At 41.3% G+C, this 26,728-nt stretch overlaps 1 protein-coding gene across 2 annotated transcripts in view; it reads right to left on the bottom strand.

Moving 5' to 3' along the window:
• LOC106566674 (metabotropic glutamate receptor 7) overlaps nt 1-26,728 on the bottom strand; it is a 143,923-nt gene that overhangs the window by 39,095 nt on the left and 78,100 nt on the right. For both annotated transcript variants that reach the window (XM_045693027.1, XM_014134936.2), the window contains exon 7: nt 15,043-15,182. In XM_045693027.1, the coding sequence (XP_045548983.1) occupies nt 15,043-15,182 (140 nt within the window). The remainder of the gene's footprint in view (nt 1-15,042; nt 15,183-26,728) is intronic.

Here is a 26,728-nt window from a genome sequence, read left to right as displayed (position 1 = left end):
TCACAAAGGTAGAGGTAAATATTATTGACACCCCTGTTTTCAATACCTTTCAATGCCTCACCTTGCAACGATTACGGCACTGAGCCTTTTTGTAAAATGTTTTAGGAGTTGGAAAACATATTAGGAGGGATCATAGACCATTCTTCCATACAGAATCCTGTCACACTTCATTTGGATAGTCCGGATAGTCCACTTGTAGTTGGTCATGCTATCAACAAACTATCTTTTGATATGCAACTGCGTGCTAAGGTTAGGGTTAGGTTTAGAATAAGGGTAAGGGTTAAAGTTAAGGTTAAAGATAGGGTTAGGATAAGGGTTAAGGTTAGGGATAGGGTTAGGGTTATGGTTAGGGCTAGGGTAAGGGTTAAGTTTAGGGTTAGGGTAAGGGTTAAGTTTAGGGTTAGGATAAGGTTAGGGTTAGGCATAGGATTAGGGTTAGTAGATAGTTCATTTTTTAGAGCATCTACATGTGGACTATCCAAATAATATTTACCCAGAATCCTTCCAGATCCTTGATATCCTTCATCTGCGCTTATGGACTGCCCTCTTCCATTCAAACCACAGGTTTTCAATGGATTTCAAGTCCGTAGACTGAGATGGCCATTGCAAAATGTTGATTTTGTGGCCAATTAACCATTTCTTTGTGGATTTTGATGTGTGCTTGGGGTTACTGTCTTCCTGGAAGATTCACTCGTGGCCAATTATCAGGTTCCTGGCAACCAGGTTTGTGGCTAAAATATCCTGGTACTGAGTCAAGTTTATGATGCCTTGGACCTTAACAAGGGCCCCAGGACCAGAGAAGCAAAAAACTCCCATAACATCAAAGTTCCAACACCATATTTTACAGTACGTATGTGGTTCTTTTCTGCTCATGCATTCTCATTTCGATGCCAAACCCACCACAGGTGTGCATGGCCAAAGAGCGTGGCCCAAAGAGCTCAGTCTCTGGAATTGAAACCCATTGAAATACTGTAGTTTTCAACGTCTCTCTCCCTCTCGTTTTTACCCAGGCCTCCCGTTAACCAGGTCAACTCCCATTGGCCACAGCTTAACAAGCGAACTACAGGTTTATCATAGGTAAGTAGTACAGGAGCTTTCTTTACTCTCTGAGATCTTCTTATGCCTGGTCCTTCTATTTCCTCTGAAGTTTCTGCTTCTCCTTGAACTTCTCGTTCCTCTTCTTGAATCTCTTTAATTGAGTTAGATGCCTCATTATCATCTGCTTCAACTCCAGTTGCGACCTCAGCTTCTTGACTGGACTCTATTGCTTCTACAACTTGTTCTGCTCTTTCAGGTTCCCCTGTCATTTGATTCCAGACTATGTCTAGGTCCAAGCTAAACGGTTCCGACATCTCTTCCACTTCTCGGCTCCTACAGTTTGTATTAGGCACTTCATACCATACTCCGATGTCCTCATCTTCTGAGTCGAAATCCTTCTCATCTTCTGGATTCTTAACCTCTTCAACTTTCTCATCATTCCCGAGGAGTACAGTTTCCAGGCAACTTTTAATTTCCCTTTCTCTTCCTCCTTCTTTGCAGGGTGCTTCTACTAGGAGTTGGTTCTATGTTAACCACAGGTTCTAGGCACACTTTCTGCCCCAGTGGTAGCAGGTGATTCCGATGAAGAATCTTAATGGGTCCATCTCCACTTTCAGGCTTCAAACGGAACACAGGTAAGTTTGACATCTGACTTTCCACCACATATGGCGTAGAAACCCAGCGATCTGCCAGCTTATGTTTTCCGTGCAGTCCTAGATTCCATATAAGGACTCTGTCTCCAGGCACAAGTTGCGTGTAGCGATTCTTCTTATCATATCGCTGTTTGTTTTCATGGTTTTGCTTTCCAGCAGTGCTCTCTGCAAATTTGTAAGCAACTTGTAACTGTTTCTTCATATCAGATACATACTTGAGGTAAGTTCTCTCTGAAGAGCTATCACTCAAGACTCCAAAACAGATATCAACGGGCAATCTAGCTTCACGTCCACACAAAATAGGGCAAGTAGCCAGTCGCTTCATTCTGAGTACAGTTATACGAGTGCACTAGATGCCCAATATATCCTCTATGGGCTAGGCGGGACGAATTCGTCCCACCTACGTAACAGCCAGTCTAATCCAGTGGCGCAATTTTTGAATCGTTTGAAATACTATTACTTCAATTACTTCATTATGTTATACAATACATGCATGTCTGTTCAATCAAGTTCATATTTATATCAAAAAACAGCTTTTTACATTAGCATGTGACGTTCAGAAAAAGCATACCCCCCGCAAACTTCCGGGGAATTTACTAACAGTTTGCTAAATTACTCACGATAAACGTTCACAAAAAGCATAACAATTATTTTAAGAATTATAGATACATTACTCCTCTATGCACTCGATATGTCCGATTTTAAAATAGCTTTTCGGATGAAGCACATTTTGCAATATTCTAAGTACATAGCCCAGCCATCACGGCTAGCTATTTAGACACCCGGCAAGATTAGCCTTCACCATAATAACATTTCCTATAAGAAAAATGTTCTTACCTTTCCTGTTCTTCGTCAGAATGCACTCCCAGGACTTCTACTTCAATAACAAATGTAGGTTTGGTCCCAAATAATCCATAGTTATATCCAAATAGCGTCGTTTTGTTCGTGCGTTCTAGACACTATACGAATGGTAATCCACGGTGGTGCGCATGGCGTGACAAAAAATGTCTAAATATTCCATTACCGTACTTTCGAAGCATGTCAACCGCTGTTTAAAACCAATTTTTATGCCATTTATCTCGTAGAAAAGCGATAATATTCCGACCGGGAATCTGCAATAAACTAAACAGCCGAATTAAAATACTCCACGGGGGCTAATCGCGCACGCGCCTCATTCCTTTGTCACCTAATGGGACACTTGGATAAGGTGATAATCTGTTTCAGCCTGAGGCTGCCTCGTCAACCTTCATGATTTTCCCGGGTCCTGAGAGCCTATTGGAGCCCTGGGAATTGTCACGTTACAGCTAAGATCCTTACTCTTCAATAAACAGATGCAAGACGCACGACTCCTTGTCAAACAGGCCACTTCCTGCATGAAACCTTGTCAGGTTTTTGCCTGCCATAGGAGTTCTGTTATACTCACAGACACCATTCAAACAGTTTTAGAAACTTTAGGGTGTTTTCTATCCAAACCTGAACAATAATATGCATATTCTAGCTTCTGAGTTGGTGTAGGAGGCAGTTAAAAATGGGCACATATTTTTTCCAAAATTCTCAATACTGCCCCCTAGCCCAAACAGGTTAAACTGACTCCATTTGTTCTTTTGTGTTGGATCAAGAGTTCCAAGCATGTTCAACAAGGTTTGGTTGAATCTCTTGGGTTGTAGATCTCCCTGAGGATGATATGGTGCTGTCCTTGACTTCTCCACCCCAAGCATATTCAGTAGCTCACGGATGAGTCGACTTTAAAAATCTCTACCTTGATCGCTATGCATCCTCTTGGGTAGACCATAATGGATGAAGTACCTCTCCCACACAATACTTTGGCGACAGTGGATGCTTTCTGATCCTTCGTAGGAAAAGCTTGAGCGTATCTCATGTATGATCCGTAATAACCAGGACATTCTCTGTGTTACGTGAGTCAGGCTCAATGGACAGGAAATCCATACACACAAGGTCCATAGGTCCATCACTTTGCATACGACCAAGCGGAGCAACTATCTTTGGAAGTGTTTTCCTCTGTACACAACGAGCACAGGATTTACAGTACTCCTCTACTTCCATTTTCATGTGTGACCAGTAGAACCGGTCTCTGACAAGTCCATACATCTTGTCAAATCCTAAATGACCTGAGTCATCATGCAGCGACTTGAGGACCATAGTTCTGAACTTCTCTGGAAGTAGTAACTGAGCACAACGAGTTTCGTTTGGCGGATGTGTGATTCTGTACATAACTCCATCTTTCATCTTTAGCTTCTCCCACTCTCTCAGGAGCAAAGAGATGAATGGATGTTTGGTCTTTGTCACACTGGTAATATCATGTTTATTAAGAGCAACCCACATCTCTCCCAGACAAGGGTCTTCTTGTTGTGATGCAGAAAGTTCCAAAGTGCTCAATCTGGGCATGTGAGACTTCAGCATGCTCAGGTTACAGTATGCTTGAGGCACAGAATGCATAGAGGCTCCCAACTGACCAATCACTCTACTAGATGATCGAGGAGTTACTCTAACAACATTAGACATCTGGCACATGGCTTGGACACCAGATGCAGGAAAGTCACTCCAATCTTGTTCCACTGCAGATTGCTGATGAGAGCGGCGAGATGAAGCATCGGCATCTATGTTCTGCCTGTACTTGAGACTAAAGTCATAGGTAGATAACGCAGCTAGCCAACGATGACCAGTGGCATCCAATTTTGCGGACGTGAGGATATATGTCAATTGGTTGTTGTCTGTTCTAACCTCGAACTTGACCCCATACAGGTAATCATGTAGTTTATCAACCACGGCCCACTTCAACGCAAGAAACTCTAACTTGTGATCTGGGTAGTTGCGTTCAGAAGCGGTCAGGCTTCGACTCACAAATGCCACGGGATGCAGACCCTCACCTTGGTCTTGGTAAAGTACTCCACCTAACCCTTCGCGGCTAGCATCTACATGGAGAACGTATGGCAACTGAGGATCAGCAAAACCCAACACAGGAGCTTTTGTGAGGCTTTCCTTCAATGTCTCGAATACTAATTCACACTTCTCATCCCACCTTGATCCAAATGGTTCTGAGGGGTTGAGGTAGACTTTCTCCTCTTCCTTGGACTTTCTTCCTTTCTTGGCAGAGGGAAGATATCCGCATAAGAGCTGATTCAGGGGGTAACTCACTTTAGAATAGTCTTTGACAAATCTTCTGTAATATCCACAGAATCCTAGGAAAGAACGCAGAGCAGTCACAGTTTCAGGCCTTGGACACGTGGTGACAGCTTCAATCTTTGAGGGGTCTGTAGCCACTCCATTCTGGGATATGATATGTCCAACATAGTTGACAGATGTGTGGCAAAACTGACACTTGTCAAGGGACAATTTTAGGCCTTCACTTTTCAAGCAGTCTAGCACCTTGAGTAACCTCTGCTCGTGTTCCTCCAGCGTCCTTCCAAACACAATTAAGTCATCAAGGTAAACAAGAACTTTGAGTAGGTTCATGTCTCCAACTGTCTTTTCCATGACATGTTCAAATGTTGCAGGTGCTCCGGACACACCCTGTGGCATCCTCTCAAATTGGCAAAATACAACTGGACAGATAAATGCAGTCTTCTCTTTATCTGTATCGCCCATCGGAATTTGATAGCATCCTCTTCTGAGATCTAACACACTGAACCATTTGCTCCCACTCAAACATGTCAGAGCATCCCCCACACGTCGGACTGTGTACTGGTCTGGAACAGTGCGCTTGTTGAGGGTCCTGTAATCAACACACCTGCGTATGGTGCCATTTTTTTCCTCACCACCACAATAGGAGATGTATAGGGGCTTCTCGACTCAGATATGATCCCAAAACTTTTCAAGTAATTAAGATGCTTCCTCACATCTTCAACATCAGCTGGGGCCAAGCAGCGAGATCTCTCCCTAAATGTTTTTTCTTCAGTAACTCTGATGGTGTGGTGAGTACTCTTTGAACAACCCACATCAAACTCATGTGTTGAGAACACTTCGTTCCGTTCCATCTACTTTTCACATAACCTCTTCTTCCATCCCTCAGGCACTGAAGAATATCCAAAGTTGAATGAAGAAGACATCAGTCTCTCAGATGAATCCTACTTACTTTTCAATGGAACACCCAGAGCACATCTACAGGAAACAGATGAGCAATAGGCGTACCTCGTTTCAGGGTGATCTCCTTTGTCGAGACATTCCTGACAGTAAGAGTGATTCTTCTAGACAACTCAACTGCAACCGTCTGAATTTCAGGCCTCACTAGTAGTTCTTCAGGGAACTCCGGTTCTTCAGGCCTCTCTACCAGAATGGCTTGAGTAGAAGGTATCCCAGGAAACTTTGGAATTCCAGTAACTCTCATCTGCCCACCAGGTGGCAGGGTGACAGGTTGTGTCTGTGCGAACCAGACCGTTCCTCTCTTCTTGTCATCATCAGTTGAGCTTTCTATCATTCTCTCATATGCCTCTTTGATAGAAGGATGAACTTGTAGTGTGCTAAGGAAACCTTCACCTTCCTTTTCTTTGCAAGCAGTCATAAGTCTCTTCACTACAGATGTATTGGTGCCGACCAGAATAGACACTTCACCTTTCATGGCCGGATCTGGACATACCAACACAAGTGCTTCCATGGTCTCTGCTACACCCACAACCGATCCTGAGAACTCAACCTTGAGTAACAAATAACCATCTTATCGACACTGATCACAGCTAAGGCCCCATATCTCAAAGTTTCCTATAGGAATCAATGGCAAATGCGTCAAGTACTTGTTATAAAAGGATCTGTAAAGTAGAGTAATCTTAGAACCGCTATCTAGTAAAGCTTTAGCATAGATACCTTCAATCTGTACAGGAACTACAGAACTCGGACCAACTAAACCTGTAGGTAGCATGTCTTTCATGTCTTCATACTTGTGGCACTTGGCGGAACGTATCTTCACTGGGATGTCAGGCCGCTCCTTTACTGGGTCCCTCTGTAGTTTCCCATAGACCACTTTTGTTTGATTAGGCGTGTGTTGACTTTCCTCAAGTTCTCTTCACCTTCACAGTTTCTCTTGAAATGGCCATCTTCTCCACATCTATAACAGAATACTCCGGGTTTGCTGTCGGCTTGTGTCTGTTCTTGTGATGGATTTACTCTCTTCTTTTTGCTTTTAAATGCCACATCTGACCTTTGTGTGTCAGATTGAGCTGCTGTGACGTTAGCAGACATGAGATGCGTCATTTCATTTTTAAAACCTTTATCTCTTTTCTCAGCACTTCTATCTTGGTATTAGCTTCTTCGCAAACTGTGGCAACAGGAGCAACAGCTGATGACTTCACAACACTCTTCGTTGTGTTCCTGTCTTGAATCATGTCCTCCTCCTCCCTTACTTCTTGAGGTAGTTCAGTAAAGGTTGGTGGTTCAAGCAGTGTATAGGTCATGCGAATACGAAGCGCAAGCATTTCATGTGAGGATGTACCTCTCACTACTTGGCCAATGCGTGTGCGATTCATCTCTGACAGCTCAATGCCTCCTTTTCTATAAACAGCATGCCGCAATTTGTCAAGTCTCAACAGGTAAGCTGAAAGCTTCTCTCCTTCACTTTGGAATGTGTTTCTGAACCTTATCATGAGATCAGGTGCATTTTCGGTGGTACCGAATGCTGTTTCTAGAGCCTTCATGTATTCCATCACTGTAGCATGGTGGTTTCCTGTCTTGAAGAACCTCACAATGTCAGCAGCAGGCCCTTTAAGACTTTCTATTATTCTCTGTTTTTTCACATTGTCGGTGCACTGCCATTCCTCTAGAAAATGGTTGGTTTGCTCAGCCCATGCATCATACTCTTCCTCTCCACTAGGAGTGGGTTTCACACCTGAGAACATACGCAGCTTACAGTAACTCTGAGTCTCAGATGTTGCATTGTTGCATTTCACTACCAGTGAACTGATGGCAGTAACCAGTTCAGTGTTGAGGTCAGCGCTAGAGGGACTTATCAGGCCTTTAACATCAGCTACAGTCTTCCCTTCATGTCTTAGAAAGGATAATAGCTTCGCCTGAAAATCTTCACCCTCTCTCTCAACAGGAGATGTGATTTGTGAAACTACATGTACACGCCAGGGACCCAACTCTCCAGGTATCCCAACAACACTTGGCACAGCTATTTTGTTAAGGTTGTTCGATATCTCTACCAAAACATACTGCTTTTTATCAGCTGAATAAGAACAACGACCATGTAGTCTAATTTTACCAAAAGCCTTAACATAAGTCAGCGTTTCCAGCAGAAGCTCATCAGACACATCCTCTGTCACATTTCTAAGGACAAATGCATGATTAATAGCTAGTTGTTTCTCTCTACACCAGGTAACAATCTCTTCAGCATTCATGTTGTAAGTCTATGCCTATACAGCAATGTTAGTAAGAAATCCAAAATGTCAATTAAAAATGTTTAAATGGTGAGTCAGTGTAGAATCTTAGTATAGATGTCAACAGTGAGCAAAATGTTTTTTACACCAGAGTCATTTCTGAAAATATCCATCAACAATAACAAAATTCCCAGACGAGCCCCCAAAAATGTAACCCTCTCACCACTCTCAAATTTGACTCTCACGATATTAACTTACGTTGTGTATCTCAACAGCATAGGATGTTAGGTGAGAAGGACATCTCCAATAAGAATCCCTATTGTAAACTATCTACGTAGGGTGATGACAAATAGCGTATTAACTTCAGATGGAATGATTATAGGTTGTTATTGTATAACCTGTTGGGGCTCGGGGGCAGTATTGAGACATTTTGAAAAAAATATGTGCCCATTTTTAACTGCCTCCTACACCAACTCAGAAGCTAGGATATGCATATTATTAACACATTCGGATAGAAAACACTCTGAATTTTCTAAAACAGTTTGAATGGTGTCTGTAAGTATAACAAAACTCATATTGCAGGCAAAAACCTGTGAAAAATAGATTTAAAAAAAATGTGAATTTTGTGACTGTACTATTTAGTGTCATTGTTTTATAGATACCATAGTGAGAAAGGATTCATTTCGCAACACCTACGGCTTCCACTAGATGTCAACGATCTTTATAAAGTTGTTTGAATCGTCTATGATAAACAGAGAGCAAATTAGTTTCCAAGGAAGTTGGCATGTCATCACTTCATTTTTTTGCGGCTGCGCATAAATCTGAGAAACGTGAGTTTGTCATCATTTTTTATCTAGACATAGGATAGGTTGTGTGAAAATATTACTGATGTTTAACGTTAAAAATGGACCAAAAGATTAATGCTAAACAACATTTGACATGTTTGAACGAACATAAATAGATTATTTACTAGGTTTTTTTTGCTTTTCGGCGTGATTTTACCAGCACCCCAACCACATTTTGTGGGAGCATAATGAACGCTAAGTACTTCGTGTTATTTGGACATAAATTATGAACTTTGTCAAAAGAAACCACATTTGTTCCGGACCTGGAATGCCTTCCGGACCTGGGATCCTGCCTTCTGATGGAGATAATCAAAGGTAAGGGGGTATTTACAACGTTATTATCGATTTTAGATGATGCTAACTGTATAGCATAGCCTGTTGTTCTTAGCATAGCACCCCGTTTATTGCAAAATGTGATTTCCCAGTAAAGTTATTTTGAGATCTGGCCATTCGGTAGCAATTACGAGATGATAATATATTATTCTTTGAATGACAATATTATAATTTACCAATGTTGTCGAATAGTAATTTTGTTATGTTCACCGGAAGCATTTCAGAGAAGAAAAAATCTGAATTTCACGCTACTGTAAAATGCTGTTTTTGGATATAAATATGAACTTGATGGAACAAAAAATGCATGTATTGTATAACATAATGTCCTAGGAGTGTCATCTGATGGAGATTGACAAAGGTTAGTGCATAATTCTAGCTGGTTTCTACTTTTGGTGACGCCTGACCTTGAATTGAAAATGGATGTTTGTACTTTTGTGGCTATGTACTGTCCTAACATAATCTAACTTTATGCTTTTGCCGTAAAGCCTCTTTGAAAATCGAACAATGTGGTTAGATTAAGGAGATGTTTATCTTTTAAATTGTGTAAAATAGTTGATGGTTTGAGAAATTGAAATTATTAGATTTTTGATGTTTTGAATTTCCAGCCTTGTTAGCAATCCCGACTCGGGGTTCATTGCTAACCTGTAGCCCCAACAGGATAAGGATATACTTTCCCATGCATTAAATGAAATTGAAACAGTAAATGACTCCACCAAGGCAACATACATAAGGTTCAAGATGTGTATTATAACATTTTCAATACACCACATCAAAATAAATAAAAATAATAAACCCCAATGAGTCGTGCACAACCAATGTCCAAATTATTTCAAGCTTGCTTAACCCCGTTGGCGCGCGTTGGAGCTCAAAACAAAAATGACGACACATAAAGTCCAGAAGCACCCCACCGTTGTGGTTCCTCACTACTCGTAGATATTCCCTCAGCGAAGTACGGCAGTTCCTTGCAGGTTTCCTCACAAGATCGAAAGCAAGCACTGTTATCAATGCAGACAGTACTCTTTAGCAGTAACCGATATCCCATGGGAACATGAACTCGTTAATCTTTCCCAAGCAATTCTCTCTCGGTTTCACACGATGCTAGGCTAACCTCAAGGCTGTCCAATACCTCCACAATGAGACGGTAGCTTCAGTCTTTACTAAGTCTTTCTTAACAAAATTATAACAACTCATATAAAATAAAATTGTTATTTCCCTTCAAAACTCAGTAGGTATGGGTTTTGTTTAATTTTTATCGTCTTCTGTTATAATGTAATGTCCATCCTTTTTTCAACGTCTCTCTCCCTCTCTTATTTCCCTGGCCTCCCGTTAACCAGGTCACTCCCATTGGCCACAGCTTAACAAGCGACCTTATTGGTCAAAACTTAAACTTTAAAGTAAACCAACCTATTCACTTATACATTAAATAAATATTTCTTCAAAAGAAATGCATTAACAACATTACAATTCAGGAGCAATTCAATCACCTTTTAAATATAATACCAATTAATTATAACAAGAATAAACTCAATAATTGGTTCTAACAAGGGTATTACAATTGCTAAAGGTAAACATTACTTTTTTAGCAAGAGATAGCACTTGTATAGCCTAAGAAAGTAGCACAAATGTGTAGAAAGTAGTTTTGAATGCATTTTATTGAAGGGAAACAATAACAGTCTAACTTTTTTGGCAACATAGTGATATATTGTTATATACTGTACAATGAGAAGTTCAACTACAAAATACTAGTCTTCTCCCATTTTTTTAACCATTGCTCCCACCCACAAGGTGTACAAACAACAACAATAAATCAGAATAAAATAAGATAATAGATACAAAACAAAAATGTGAAGAACATAAATCAATCAACTCTAATTAGCACATGTAGGACAGTATGCAAGTGTGTGTGCATGGACTTTGCAGATGTATTTCTCACATGTGCAGCACATAGTATTTGTTTTACAGTCCTTCTTTGGGGAACAGAATTGGCATCTCCTTCTCTTGCCTGCCCCAGCTGCAGCCTCAGGTGGATCAGGACAAGATTCAGCCCCCTGAACAGCTTTCACAAGCTCTGCAGAGGCTGCTGTGCAGGGGAGGTGCTCCCTTCTTTGAATGTGTAGGGTTACAAGTGCCTTTCCCAGCTGCTCCAGGAACACCCTCCTCTTGTTCCACTTATCAGGCATCCAGGTAGGATTGATCTTGTTCCATATCACGAAGGCATTGTATGAGGACACATCAATGATGTTATGGAAGATGACCAGGGGCCAGTGGGCAGTCATCTTCCTGCAGCTGTAAGTTACAATCACCTTGTCCAGGTTGTCCACGGTCATTTGTTCTGGTTGTAGTCCAGGATGATGGCTGGCTTCCTGTCCTCACGATCACTGATCTCAGCCGTTTTGTGCAGTGTGCTCAGGAGGACCACATTCTTGTTCCTCTTTGGGAGGTAAGAAACTAGAGTGGTGGTGAGCGTGAAGGCAAACTTTGATGAGAAGGTCTCTCTCCCCCTTGTTGTGAGAAGTGCAGAGCTCAGGCTTGTTCTTTCTAACTGCCAACCATGGTGATCTTCCTCTTCAGGAGCTGCTGGCTGAGTGCAATCAGTAGCAAACATAATCTCAATGTCTCATTGTGTGTGTGTGTGTGTGTGATGTGTCTTTGTGGTTTTTGTGGTGTATAAATGATTTTACTACTGCCGGGTCAAAAATGACCCTAAGACAATCTTTGTACCATGGTGTACAGCTTTCATGGAAATATGAACAAAAGTGATGTTTCACTTTTTCTAATGTTGGGGACACTCTAGCAAAAGTCATCAAATTTCAAGTTGAAAAAATATAATTTAGGGGGTTTTCTCTGCTGTTAAACACATTTTGACCCTTAAGACAACACAAGGGTTAAATGGAAAAAGTTGAGAACCACCAAGATTCTTCATAGAGCTGGCCATCTGGGCAAACTGAGCAATCGGGGGAGAAGGGCCTTGGTCAGGGAGGTGACCAAGAACCTGATGGTCACTCTGACAGAGGTCCAGAGTTCCTCCGTGGAGATGGGAGAACCTTCCAGAAGGACAACCATCTCTACAGCACTCGACCAATCAGGCCTTTATTGTAGATTGGCCAGACGGAACCACTCCTCAATAAAAGGCACATGACAGCCCACTTGGAGTTTGCCAAAAGGCACCTAAAGGACTCTCAGACCATGAGAAACAAGATTCTCTGGTCTGATGAAACCAAGATTGAACTCTTTAGCCTGAATGCCAAGCGTCACGTCTGGAGGAAACCTGGCACCATCTCTACGGTATAGAAGGATGGTGGCAGCATCTTGCTGTGGGGATGTTTTTCAGCGGCAGGGGACTGGTGAGACTAGTCAGGATCGAGGGAAAGACGAATGGAGCAAAGTACAGAAAGGTCCTTGATGAAAACCTGCTCCAGAGTGCTCAGGACCTCAGACTGGGGCAAAGGACTTGAGGCTGTAATCGCTGCCAAAGGTGTGTGAGCAAGTACTGAGTAAAGGGTCTAAATACTTATGTAAATGTCATATTTCAGTTTTTTATTGTGCAAACATTTCTAAAGAAAATTGCATTGTCATGATGAGGTATTGTGTGTAGATTGAGGAGAGGGAAAAAACAATGGAATCTATTTTAGAATAAGGATGTAACGTAACAACATGTGGAAAAAGTCCAGGGGTCTGAATACTTTCCTGAATGCACTGCATATTATGTTTAGTGTCACAGCGTGTCTTACTGGCTAACTCGCAACCATTGATGGAAAAAGTATCCAATACTTGAGTAAAAGTAAAGATACCTTAAAAGAAAATGACTCAAGTAAAAGTGTAAAATCCTACTTGATGAAAAGTTAAAAAGTGTTTGGTTTTAAATATACTTATGCATCAAAAGTATATGTAATTGCTAAAATATACTTAAATATCAAAACTAGAAGTAAACGTATAAATCATTTAAAATTCCTGATATTAAGCAAACCAGATGGCATGATTTTCTTGTTTTTTAAATGTACGGATAGCCAGGGGCACAATCCAACAATCAGACATAATTTACAAGCAAAGCATTTGTGTTTGTTGAGTCCGCCAGATCAGATGCAGTAGGGATGAGCAGAGATTTTCTCTTTTAGTGGGTGAATTAGATCATTTTCTTGTCCTGCTAAGCATTCGAAATGTAAGGAGTACTTTTGGGTGTCAGGGAAAATGTATGGAGTAAAAAGTACATTATTTTCTTCAGGAATGTAGTGAAGTCATCAAAATATAAATAGTAAAAGTCATCAAAAATATAAATAGTAAAGTATAGTACAGATGCCCCAAAAAACAACTTAAGTAGTACTTTAAAGTATTTTTACTTCAGTACTTTACATCACTGCTCGCAACTAATGCAGCAAGCACCATACTATAGATTACACTGAATATATAACCTCCACTGAGTTGTTGCAGGGGAGAATACAATATATTTTTCATCCATTTTTTAAAGTAGTTCCACTCATAAGAGTGCTAAGAATAAGCTAAATAAAACAATATACTTTCATGCGTCCTATTTTGTACTCAAGAGTAATTGATATCACCATGGAGACAGTAGTTTATTTTATTGAATGAAATGAAAAGCCAGAGAGTTATGAAAAATTTGATTAGTTAAGGAAAATATGATTTACCGCCATAAAATGCCAATTTTACAACCGTCTTAGAGGGGGAATATCTTTTCAGGATCGTTATTTTGTCATATAAATGTAAAGTTGTCTACAGAGAATTTATAGAAGGCCGCTGAATTTTAGTACTTTAAAGATACTGAGCCTTTACACTCCAGAAGATTTATTTGGCATTGTGTTTTGTCGACAATATTAGTTTAACCTTAAGGTCAGAAACGGGTTGGACTTATCAGTACTAGTCATCTAGAATAACTCTTTTCTTGCATCTCACATCACAACCTATATCATTTCTCCCATATCTCTTGCTCCAAAAAACATTGAAACCCTTTGGAATGAACCTATTAATTGCTCTGATAATGATCACATTTAAGAAATTACACAACCACAGATTCTCACAGCAAAAGATTCAGAAAACAAACTGTCTTCAATCTACTGCTTTTTTCTCGTCAATACCTTAGTGCATGCCAATACCTACAGTGTGTGTGTGTGTGTGTGTATTCCTGTACCTCACGTGTACCTCTATGACAAATGTGTTTTTTGATTAAATTATGATCTGCTATCAGTTATCTGTGCAGGGGCTGTGATTTGTTATGTGGACAATGGTGCTCCCTGGAACAGCTCCTGGTTACATACTGTAATGAGAACAACACCACTGTTGCCATGGAGACCACAAAGCAAGATTTGTCACCTTGGACTGATAAGGCTGCTGTAGTAGTTATTTTACATTTTTTATATTTTTAGGAGGAGGGGTGGTTTGTTGGGTTTGTTGTTTTCAGTCGGGATTTAGGACATTTTTCTGACACATTTTGACACACCCCTTTTGATGCATATATTCATCAGAGATGATTCCATCAAGGTCATCCGTCTCAATATTTCTTGACAAAGATATTTCATTAGATGGGTGTCAGTCTTTTTCTGCTTTTGACAACTTGTCGCCATCTTGCCAAAAAGCAAGAGCAACAGGCAGGACTACAGGCTAACTCCTCAATTAGATTTTACATTGCTCTTCCTAAACAAATGATTGTCTAATTAGTGCTAATTAGTGGGGAATACCCTCAATCAACACGTGCCCAGTTTGTACTTACATTTCTGTAAAATGTATTAAATGTAGTTCTACAGATCATGAATATCATAAAATAAGGCCATTATAAGGATTTGTTTATGACCATGTTTCCTTGACCCTAGCCATGATTACAGGCCATAACCTTACCCTGAGTTGGAGAGTCTCCACCCACTGTCCGATGGGCCTGTATTCAGGAACACTGGAGTTGGTCATCTGAAACTGGAACAGATCGTAGCGTCCCGGGGCGTCACCGTTTTTATTAAACATAACCGACGTGCCTGCACTACCTGCAGGGAGACAGAAGGAAGGAATGATAGAAACGTGTTTATATTGAGTAGATATAGTGCATTCAGAAAGTATTCAGACCCCTTGACTTTTTCCACATTTTGTTATGTTACAGCCTTATTCTAAAATTGATTAAATAAAATATTTTCCTCATCAATCTACACACCATACCCCATAATGACAAAGTGAAAATAGGTTTTTAGAAATGTTTTAAAAATAGAAATACATTATTTACATAAGTATTCAGACCCTTTGCTATGAGACTCAAAATTGTGCTCAGGTACATCCTGTTTCCATTGATCATCCTTGAGATGTTTCTACAACTTGATTGGAGTCCACCTGTGGTAACTTCAATTGAATGGACATGATTTGGAAAGGCACACAGCTGTCTATATAAGGTTCCACAGTTGACAGTGAATGTCAGAGCAAAAACAAGCCATGAGGTTGAAGGAATTGTCCGTAGCGCTCAGAGACAGGATTGTGTCGAGGCACAGATCTAGGGAAGGGTACCAACAAATGTTGGCAGCATTAAAGGTCCCCAAGAACACAGTGTCCTCCATCATTCTTAAATGGAAGAAGTTTGGAACCACAAAGACTAGAGCTGGCCACCCGGGCAAACTGAGCAATCAGGGGAGAAGGGCCTTGGTCAGGGAGGTGACCAAGAACCCGATGGTCATTCTGACGGAGATCCAGAGTTCCTCTGTGGAGATGGGAGAACCTTCCAGAAGGACAACCATCTCTGCAGCACTCCACCAATTGGCCCTTTATAGTAGAGTTGCCAGATGGAAGCCACTCCTCAGTAAATGGCACATGACAGCCCTCTTGGAGTTTGCCAAAAGGCCCCTAAATGACTCTCAGACCATGAGAAACAAGATTCTCTGGTCTGATGAAACCAACATTGAATTCTTTGGCCTGAATGCCAAGCGTCACATCTGGAGGACACCTGGCACCATCCCTACGGTGAAGTAGGTGTCATGACTGTCCTGTGAGTATCCAGATGGGTCGGGTCATCTTTGCAGTAAATAACTTCAGCCAGACCTCCTCTCACCCGCAGAGGGGGGAGAAGGGAGCTGGTGGGGGGTTGACAGTTCACACCCTGTTGTAAATCAAGGATTAGAACCTTCAGCCATCTCCCTCTCCAAATTCACACAAGAATGTTCCATTGTTTCACAGACATTTTCCCACCAAAACTTTAACACGTTCTAAAGTGAATACTGGAACAATATTTCTAACATAGAATGTGGGGAATGGTCAGAGTTGATCTAAAGAATAATAATGTCATTTTGGTTGTTTTTTGTGACATCATTAAACATGTTATAAAGGAAATACTGTAACTTGGAAAGTATACACACTACATGTATGAAGTCTCCGTCCTCTAGGTTGCGCATGAAATATAAAAATGATGAAAGTGTTTTTGTTAAGAAAGGGATGTGATCTTAGAAACTCTAAGAGGAAATTGTTTCTACAACTTTGTACAAATGAGTTGTCACCACCCCTTGAGTGTGGTCAGAGAGCGTGTCAGCCTCACGAACTGCCCCTTTTGAATGAACTGTATAAAACAGTGGGTTAAGAATTAACATATCAGACCAGCGAGGCATGTAGCTGCAGCTCATGTCCAAAGTGGTTTGATCTTTGAAATCTCAACACGAGGTAGAGACGTTGAAGTTACCTCCTGGACAATCACTGGTACGGCTGACTAGCTGCCCTAAGTAAAGTCTCTAGAAAAGCGAATTTAAGTGGGACCATTCTACTACTCTCCTCAAATCCCCGTAGTACGCTACTATCATCACCCCAATGGGAAGCATCGACACGGCTGGCTAGCCTATCTTCAAAGAGACAGCTTCAGGAGCAAATGGAAAGTAGAATAAACTGTAGTTCTGTTCAGAACTACACGACAAGTCAACAGATACCGTACGGTGGCAGAGAACAATGGTAAAAGACGGTGGGACCCCTTTTGAACAATCAGAGCCTTACAAGCGTGCCGCAAAAAGGTCCAACAACCTTTCCAAGAAAGCCTGGTCCCGACAGAAATCCACGAAGAACCAAGACATTTACATGTAAATACATTCATGATTTCTTTCTCCAAATGGGCGGCGGTTCATCTGCAAAGAATATGATTACTGTGAGAGTAGTTTCTAAATGTACCAAAGTATTATGTCTCTGTCTCTCGCGCCCTCTCCAACTTTTTTGTACCAAGCCACCATATTGTGTCAGTCCGCTAGGGACCTGTTTCTAATGTATTAAGTGTGTATGTTTATCCCGTGTTATCATTTAGTTAGCTAGTAAATAAATAATTAAACCAATTTGTGGACTATTGAATCATAATTAAGATTGGGGGTTTTGCAGATGCAGGAGGTTACGACTGTTCAGATTGATGATATGATAGGAGGCTAAGATTAATGAGTTGACTGTTTATGGATGTAATAGCTAAAGACCTTCAGAGTTTATTTTGGGAGATGCTAACTCTTTAAAGTACTGCTCTCGTGGTTACCCAAATCCTAATGAGTCGATTGTTACATTATTAATTTAATCGGGTAACAAGTAACAATAGTTAGATGATTAGATAAATAACAGTCATCAGATTAATGAAAGCAAATTCACGACAATGGTGGTGGCAGCATCATGCTGTGGGGACTGTGCAGGGACTGGGAGACTTGTCAGGATCGAGGGAAAAATGAACGAGGTAAGTACAGAGAGATCCTTGATGAAAACCTGCTCCAGGCGAAGGTTCACCTTCCAACAGGACAATGACCCTAAGCACACAGCCAAGACAACGCAGGAGTGGCTTCGGGACAAGTCTCTGAATGTCTGTGAGTGGCCCAGCCAGAGCCCGGATTTCAACCCGATCGAACATCTCTAGAGAGACCTGAAAACAGCTGTGCAGCAACGCTCCATCAAACCTTACAGAACTTGAGAGGATCTGCAGAGAAGAATGGGAGAAACTCCCCAAATACAGGTGTGCCAAGCTTGTAGCGTCATACCCAAGAAGACTTGAGGCTGTAATCACTGCCAAAGGTGCTTCAAGAAAGTACAGAGTAAAGGGTCTGAATACTAAATGATTACCGCCCCATAGCACTCACGGCAGTAGTCATGTGGTGCTTTGAAAGGCTGATCATGGCTCACATCAACAGCATCCTCCAGGATTCCCTAGACCCACTCCAATTCGCATACCGCCCCAACAGATCCACAGATGTCGCAATCTCAATCGCATTCCACACTGCCCTTTCCCACCTGTACAAAAGGAACACCTATGTGAGAATGCTCTTCATTAACTACAGCTAAGCATTAAACACCGTAGTGCCCACGAAGCTCATCACTAAGCTAAGAACCCTGGGACTAAACACCTCCCTCTGCAACTGGATCCTGGACTTCCTGACAAGCCGCCCCCAGGTGGTAAGGGTAGGCAACAACACGTCTGCCACACTGATCCACAACACTGGGGCCCCTCAGGGTATGTACTTAGTCCCCTCCCGTACTCCCTGTTCACCCACGACTGCGTGGCCAAACACAACTTCAACAACATTAAGTTTGCCTGATCACCAACAAAGATGAGACAGCCTATAGGGAGGACAGAGAACTGGCAGTGTGGTGCCAGGACAACAACCTGTCCCTCAATGTGAGCAAGACAAAGGAGCTGATCGTGAACTACAGGAAAAGGCGGACCGAAAAGGCCCCCATTAACACAGATGGGGCTGTAGTGGAGGGGGTCGAGAGTTTCAAGTTCCTTGGTGTCCACATCACCAACTAACTAGCATGGTCCAAACACACCAACACAGTTGTGAAGAGGGCACGACAAAACCTTTTCCCCCTCAGGAGACTGAAAAGATTTGGCATGGGTCCCCAGATCCTCAAAAAGTTCTACAGCAGTTCTACAGGATGCATCACCGCCTGGTATGGCAACTGCTTGGCATCTGACCTTAAAGCGCTACAGAGGGTATTGGTACGGCCCAGTACATCACTGGAGCCAAGCCAGGACCTATATAATAGGCAGTGTCAGAGGAAAACCCATAAAATTGTCAGAGACTCCACCCAAGTCATAGATTGTTTTCTCTGCTACTGCACGGCAAGCGGTACCGTAGCGCCAAGTCTAGGACCAAAAGGCTCCCTAACAACTTCTAACTCCAAGCCATAAGAATGCTGAACAATTAATAAAATGGCCAACGGACTATTTACATTGACCCCCCTCCCCCATTTGTTTTGTACTGCTGCTACTCGCTGTTTATTATCTATGCATAATCACTTCACCCCTACCTACATGAACAAATTACCTCAACTAACCTGTATCCCCGCACACTGACTCGGTACCGGTACCCACTGTATATAGCCTCGTTATTGTTATTGTGTTACTTTTCATAATTTTACATTTTTTACTTTAGTTTATTTGGTAAATATTTAGTAAACTCTTCTTGAACTGCTCTGTTGGTTAAGGGCTTGTAAGTAAGCATTTCACAGTAAGGTCTACACTTGATTCGATTTATTTGATTTGATTTATTCCAGTTTTTTTGTTTTATAAATGTGCACAAATTTCTAAAAACTGGTTTTTACTTTGTCATTATGGGGTATTGTGTGTAGATTTATTATGGGGAAAAAAGGTTGAATCCCTTTTAGAAAAAGGCTGTAACGTAACAAAATGTGGAAAAAGTCAAGGGGTCTGAATACTTTCCAAATGCACTGTATTTGTGCGAAGAATTGAACTACACATGCATATTTGAAGTTAATGTCACGGTTGTCGTAGGAAGGAGCGGACCAAAGTGCAGCGTGTGTCGTTCCACATTTTATTTTCACTGTGAAACTATGCAATACATAAAAATAAACTGAATAACAAAACAACAAACTGTGACACAGAGGTGAAACATACACTAACTCAAAGACAATCTCCCACAAACCCAGGTGGGAAAAACACCTACTTAAGTATGATCTCCAATTAGAGACAACGAGGACCAGCTGCCTCTAATTGGAGATCATTCCAAACAAAAATAACAGCTTTCTATGGTCAGGATGTGACAGTTAAGACTAATAAAGGCTGGGGTTAGTCTTCAGTGCACATTGGTCCAACAGTACATCAACCCTAGTGAGAGAAAAATGAACATTTAACCTAGTGTCCCTTGTTCTGTTTATAAAAGGTTCTGTGGGCATCGAGAGCCACAGGGTGTGTTCATGTGCTGATAGCCTATTCATAATGACCATGTACCCTCATTATAATGCTAGCAAGACCAGCTAGCTCCCTACGGACTGATGATGGCTCTGCTGTGCAGTAGACCTCACCTGTGTTCCCTGTGAAAGAGCATGTGCTGAGGCTAGCCAACACCACACCACAGCCCTACATTTCACATCTCAGCACTTCAGCATCAGATCTGTGTGATACACCATTAGATAGATGTGCAGCATCATTGGAGTGGTGTGCAGCTGTAGGTTATTACAGCTCTGCATTAGGAAATCATATGGTGGCCATTCTACAAGACGGTTGCACATTTCCTCAGGTCAAAAGCAAACCTTCTCAATCACACATGCTGTAAAGGAAATGAAGATAAATAGGTCAGCCACAGAATCATAGGGTCCCCATCTGTAAAGGAAATTAAGATAAATAGGTCAGCCACAGAATCATAGGGTCCCCATCTGTAAAGGAAATGAAGATAAATAGGTCAGCCACAGAATCATAGGGTCCCCATCTGTAAAGGAATTGAAGATAAATAGGTCAGCCACAGAATCATAGGGTCCCCATCTGTAAAGGAAATGAAGATAAATAGGTCAGCCACAGAATCATAGGGTCCCCATCTGTAAAGGAAATGAAGATAAATAGGTCAGCCACAGAATCATAGGGTCCCCATCTGATCCCAATTTGTAGCAGCCTGTCTCAAGCAGAGAATCACAGATTTGGCTTATTAGCTTACTGAAGGTTCTGGACACCTGAAACACGCTATTGGAAAAATGACATCCATGGCCTGATTTGGATGAAGTGTGCATGTGTGCGTGTGTGCGTGCGTGTGTGCGACTGTGTTTGTGTGTGTTCGTGTGCTTGTGTGCGTGCATATGTGTATACATCTGTATGTTTATGTGTGATAAGACCTCGCCATAATAAAGAGATCCTGAGAAACAAGTGTCTCTTTTGATATGACATAGAGCGCTAGGTCGACTGTCGTAATAGATCTGGCTATAAAACCTGTAGAAGGAAAAGGACCAATAACACATATCCAAAATGGTTTTAGGGGACATGTTGCCTTTGTGTTTTGTATAGGACAAGAATTGCAAAATTCCAGGAATTTTCTATAAATTCTCTGGTTTTCCCGAAATTCCATTTGGAGGATTCCCGGAATTCCCGGAATAAGGAGGGAATAATCAGGAAATCCGGAATCCTCCAACCAAGATTTCGAGAAAACCATGGAATGAATTGAAAGTTCCCCAAATTTTGCAACCCTATGTAGAACGTTGTCTTGTGAGATACAAGCTATTCCCCAACGCTCCACACGTTTCCTTTTAGTTTGTGTCAGTAGGGACTGTCAGTAGCCTACACAGCAGTTATTTTCCCAAAGACACTATCATTGAACATTTTACTAAAGAGCAAGGCCAAAATCTCCCCTCATACAGCAAGCAGAGAGATGACAGTAAGTAAAACAAGCTCATTTAGACAAGACCTAAAGGATGCAGAAATCTAATGGGAGGACCCAATCTGACCTTCAAAGTATGTACAGTTGCGGCCAAATACTGTATTTTGGCACACTTGCACTTTTCCTACATAATGCATGTTTCATTTGAAAAAAACTTTGGGTCTCCACACCTTTGCCCAGGATTTAGGATTGTTTAGGTGTTTTTTTTTAAGAGGAGTGGGACAAAATCCCTCCTGAGATGTGTGCAAACCTGGTGGCCAACTACAAGAAATGTCTGACCTCTGCGATTGCCAACAAGGGTTTTGCCACCAAGTACTAAGTAATGTTTTGCAGAGGGGTCAAATACTTATTTCCCTCATTAAAATGCAAATCAATTTATAACATTTTTGACATGCGTTTTTTCTGGATTTTTTTGTTGTTATTCTGTCTCTCACTGTTCAAATAAACCTACCATTAAAATTATAGACCGATAATTTCTTTGTCAGTGGGCAAACGTACAAAATCAGCAGGGGATCAAATACTTTTTTCCCTCACTGTATAGGTATGTGGCCTGATTTTTGTGTGTGTGTGTGTGTGTGTGTGTGTGTGTGTATACAGTGCATTCGGAAAGTATTCAGACCCCTTGACTTCTTCCACTTCCCTCATCAATCTAAACACAATATCCCATAATGACGAAATGAAAACAGGGTTTTAGACATTTTTGCAAATGTATATATATATAAAAAATACATAAATACCTTAAATGGAAGAAGCTTGGAACCACCAAGACTCTTCCTAGAGCTGGCCGACTGGCCAAACTGAGTAATCGGGGGAGAAGGGCCTTGGTCAGGGAGGTGACCAAGAACCTGATAGTCACTCTGACAGAGCTCCAGAGTTCCTCTGTGGAGATGGGAGAACCTTTCCGAAGGACAACCATCTCTGCAGCACTCCACCAATCAGGCCTTTATGGTAGAGTGGCCAGACGGAAGCTATTCCTCAGTAAAAGGCACATGACAGCCCGCTTGTAGTTTGACAAAAGTCACCTAAAGGACTCTCAGACCATGAGAAACAAGATTCTCTGGTCTGATGAAACCAAGACTGAACTCTTTAGCCTAAATGCCAAGCATCATGTCTGGCGGAAACATGGCACCATCTCTATGGTGATGGATGGTGGTGGCAGCATCATGCTGTGGGCATGTCTTTCAGCGGCAGGGACTGGGAGACTAGTCAGGATCGAGGGGAAGATGAATGGAGCAAAGTACAGAGAGATCCTTGATGAAAACCTGCTCCAGAGTGCTCAGGACCTCAGACTGGAGCAAAGGTTCACCTTCCAACAGGACAATGACCCTAAGCACACAGCCAAGACAATGCAGGAGTGGTTTCGGGACAAGTCTCTGAATGTCCTTGAGTGGCCCAGCCAGAACCCGGAATTGAACCCGATCTAACATCTCTGGAGAGACCTGAAGATAGCTGTGCAGCGATGCTCCCCATACAACCTGACAGATCTTGATAGGATCTGCAGAGAAGAATGGGAGAAAATCTCCAAATACAGGTGTGCCAAGCTTGTAGCTTGATACCCAAGAAGATTTGAGACTGTAATCGCTGCCAAAGTTGCTTCAACAAAGCACTGAGTAAAGGGTCTGAATACTTATGTAAATGTTCTGAATACTTATGTAAATTCGAGAAACCTGTTTTTGCTTTGTCATTATGGGGTATATAAATTGATGAGGGAAAAAAAACAATTTAATCCATTTTAGAATAAGGCTGTAACGTAACAAAATGTGGAAAAAGTCAAGGGGTCTGAGTACTTTCCTAATGCACTGTACATCTGTATGTTTCTGTGTGTTAACACCTCGCCATAATGAGGAGGTCCCAGAGAATCAAGTGTCTCTTTTGATGTGACATAGAGCGCTATACAACACACAGTAAGGTCGATGGCCCTCATCCAGCCATAGTTAGAGAGACTGTATTACTCCTTCAGTTTAACAGTGAGTTAACCTTGGCTGTGACTACAATAATTCAAAGGCATAGGAGAAACCATTTTCTATTTAGGACGGGGGGACTCGGAGCAGATGTGGAAATGGAATTGACTGCAGTGATGGCTCTATAAAATATGTTAAAGGCAAAGGACCAATAACACCTGTCCAAAATGGTTTTGGGGGACATGCTGCCTTTGTGTTTTGTGTAGGGCGTTGTCTTTGTGAGATACAGTCTGTACCCCAACGCTCCACACGTTTCCTTTTAGTTTGTGTCAGTAGGGACTGTCAGTAGCATACATGCCAGTTTTTCCCCCAAGGACATTTGTCATTGAACATTCTGCTAAAGAGCAAGAAAAAAAATCTCCCCTCATACAGCAAGCAGAGAAATGACGGGGAGTAAAAACAAGCTCATTTAGATGCACTATACAAACAGGATGAGACCTAAAGAATGCAGAAATCTAATGGGAGGACCCAATCTGACATTCAAATTTTGTACAGTTGTTGCCAAATACTGTATATTGGCAACCTTGCAATTTTCTTACATAATGCCTGATTTCTAGTGAAATAAGTAGAATTTGTAAAAAAAGGAAAAAAAGAAAAGAAAAGTCTCCACACCTTCATATTGGATTTTCAACATTTCAGAACCAATTGTATTTTTGTAAACTTAAGTAATTTACACAATAAAGACAAATGGCATGGATTTTTTTTTGACATGCCGGAGCTAGTACATGGTTTCACAGCCTTTGGCCAAGATAACTGTAGACAAACACTTATTAAAACCTCTTGAGGATACAATCCCGCTAACGGGATTGGTTGGACAACAACCAGTGAGATAGCACGGCGCGATATTCAAAACAAAATAATCTCGAAATTAAAATTCAAGTATTATACGGCATTTTAAAGATACACTACTCGTTAATCCAATCACATTGTCTTATTTCAAAAAGGCTTTACGGTGAAAGAAAAACATTAGATTATTTTAGCATAGCACCTCAGCAAAAAAAAAAATGCCATTTTACAAGCACGATAGCCATCACAAAACCAGATATACAGCTAAAATTAAGCACTAACCTTTGACAATCTTCATCAGATGACACTCCTAGGACATCATGTTAGACAATACATGCATTTTTTGTTCGATCAAGTTTATATTTATATCCAAAAACCCAATTTTTACATTGGCGCGTGACGTTCAGAAAATGTTTTCTCCCCAATACTCCCGGTGAATAGGCACATTTAATTTACGGAAGAACTCATAAACGTTGAAAAATGTTATAACAATTATTTAAAGAATTAGAGATAATCTACTCCTTTATGCAACCACTTTGTCAGATTTAAAAATAACATTACGGAAAAAGCACAATATTCTGAGTACAGAACTTAGCCTTCAATGCTAAGCTATACAGTTAGCCTACAACCACGGCGTGGACAAATCTCTAACAATATGTTTGAAATATTTACTTACTTTGCTGATCTTCGGCGGAATGCACTCGGATGGGCACCCACTTCCACAAGAAATGTTCATTTGTTCTGCAAAGTCCATCATTTATGTCCAAATACGTCCGTTTTGTTGACCCATCCAGAACACTTTACAATGCCATGTGGCGTGGACGCAAATCCATAGACGAAATGTTCAAAGTTCCATTACCGTTTGTGGAAACACGTCAAACGATGTTTACAATCAATCCTTTAGGGTATTTTTTTACGTAAAATTGCGATAATTTTACCACCTGGGCAATAGCTATTCATCCCAGAAGAAAAATATAAAAACGATGACGTCACGTGTACACACATCATAAGACACCTCTCCTCAGACTGGCCAATTATTGACTGAGCCAAAATGATCTGCCCGGTAACAGATGACGGTTGAAACCTGTTCATAAAGATTGTTGACAGCCAATGGAAGAGTTAGGAGGTGTAACGTAAATCCTATGTCACTGTAGTTTTACAAGGGATTCTAAACAAAAACTTCATTTCTAAATTCTCCCACTTCCTGATTCAATTTTTCTCAGGTTTTTTGCCTGCCATATGAGTTCTGTTATACTCACAGACACCATTCAAACAGTTTTAGAAACTTCAGAGTGTTTTCTATACAAATCTACTAATAATATGCATATTCAATTTTCTGGGCCAGAGTAGTAACCTGTTTAAATTGGGTACGTTTTCCATCCGGCCGTGAAAATACTGCCTCTAGAGGTTATTAATGAGCTTGCTGCACCTTTCTCCTGGCAATTTGGCCCACTTTTCAGCAGAAAACTGCTCTAATTCTTCAATATTTGAGGGGTGCTCTCCACCAACGCTGTTTTCAGATCTCGCTTAGGTTTTGGATGTGATTCAGGTCTGGACTCTTTGCTGGCCACTCCAGAACAGTCCAGCGTCTTTTCTGGAACCTTTCCTGGGTGTTTTTTTGTGTGTTTTTGGGATTGTTGTCCTGCTGGAAGACCCACAACCTTCAATGGATACCCAGTTTTTAGACACAGGTTGAACACTGTACACCAATATATTTGATTATATGCTGATTTCATGATGCCTTGCACATTTTCAGGGGCCTCCAGTACCAGAGGCTGCAAAGCAACCCCACAGCATTATCAAACCTCCCCCATGTTTGACTGAGGGTGTTCTTTTCATTGAATGCTTCATTTGGTCATCAGTAACCAGAGTGCTGATCAGTATTGCCAAAGATTAAAGCTCTAATTTTGTTTCATTGGTCCAAAGAACATTTTCCCAGGATTTAGGCTTATTTAGGTGTGTTTTTGAGAATTTCAATCAGGCTTTCTTGTGTCTCCTTCAGCAGTGGGGTCTTCCTATGTTTGGCAATGACCAAATTAAACATAAAAAACGACACCCTCCTTACAATCAAACATGGGGAGGTTTGATAATGCTGTGTGTGGCATCATGACATCACAAACACAGTATTTGAGAAATGAAATAAGGGGCCTGATTCATGTGTGTGTGTGCGTGGATGTGTGTTTACATCTGTATGTT

The sequence above is a fragment of the Salmo salar genome, chromosome ssa13 (assembly GCF_905237065.1).
Source record: "Salmo salar chromosome ssa13, Ssal_v3.1, whole genome shotgun sequence".
NCBI lineage: Eukaryota > Metazoa > Chordata > Actinopteri > Salmoniformes > Salmonidae > Salmo > Salmo salar.
This window is presented reverse-complemented; position numbering and strand designations above follow the sequence as displayed.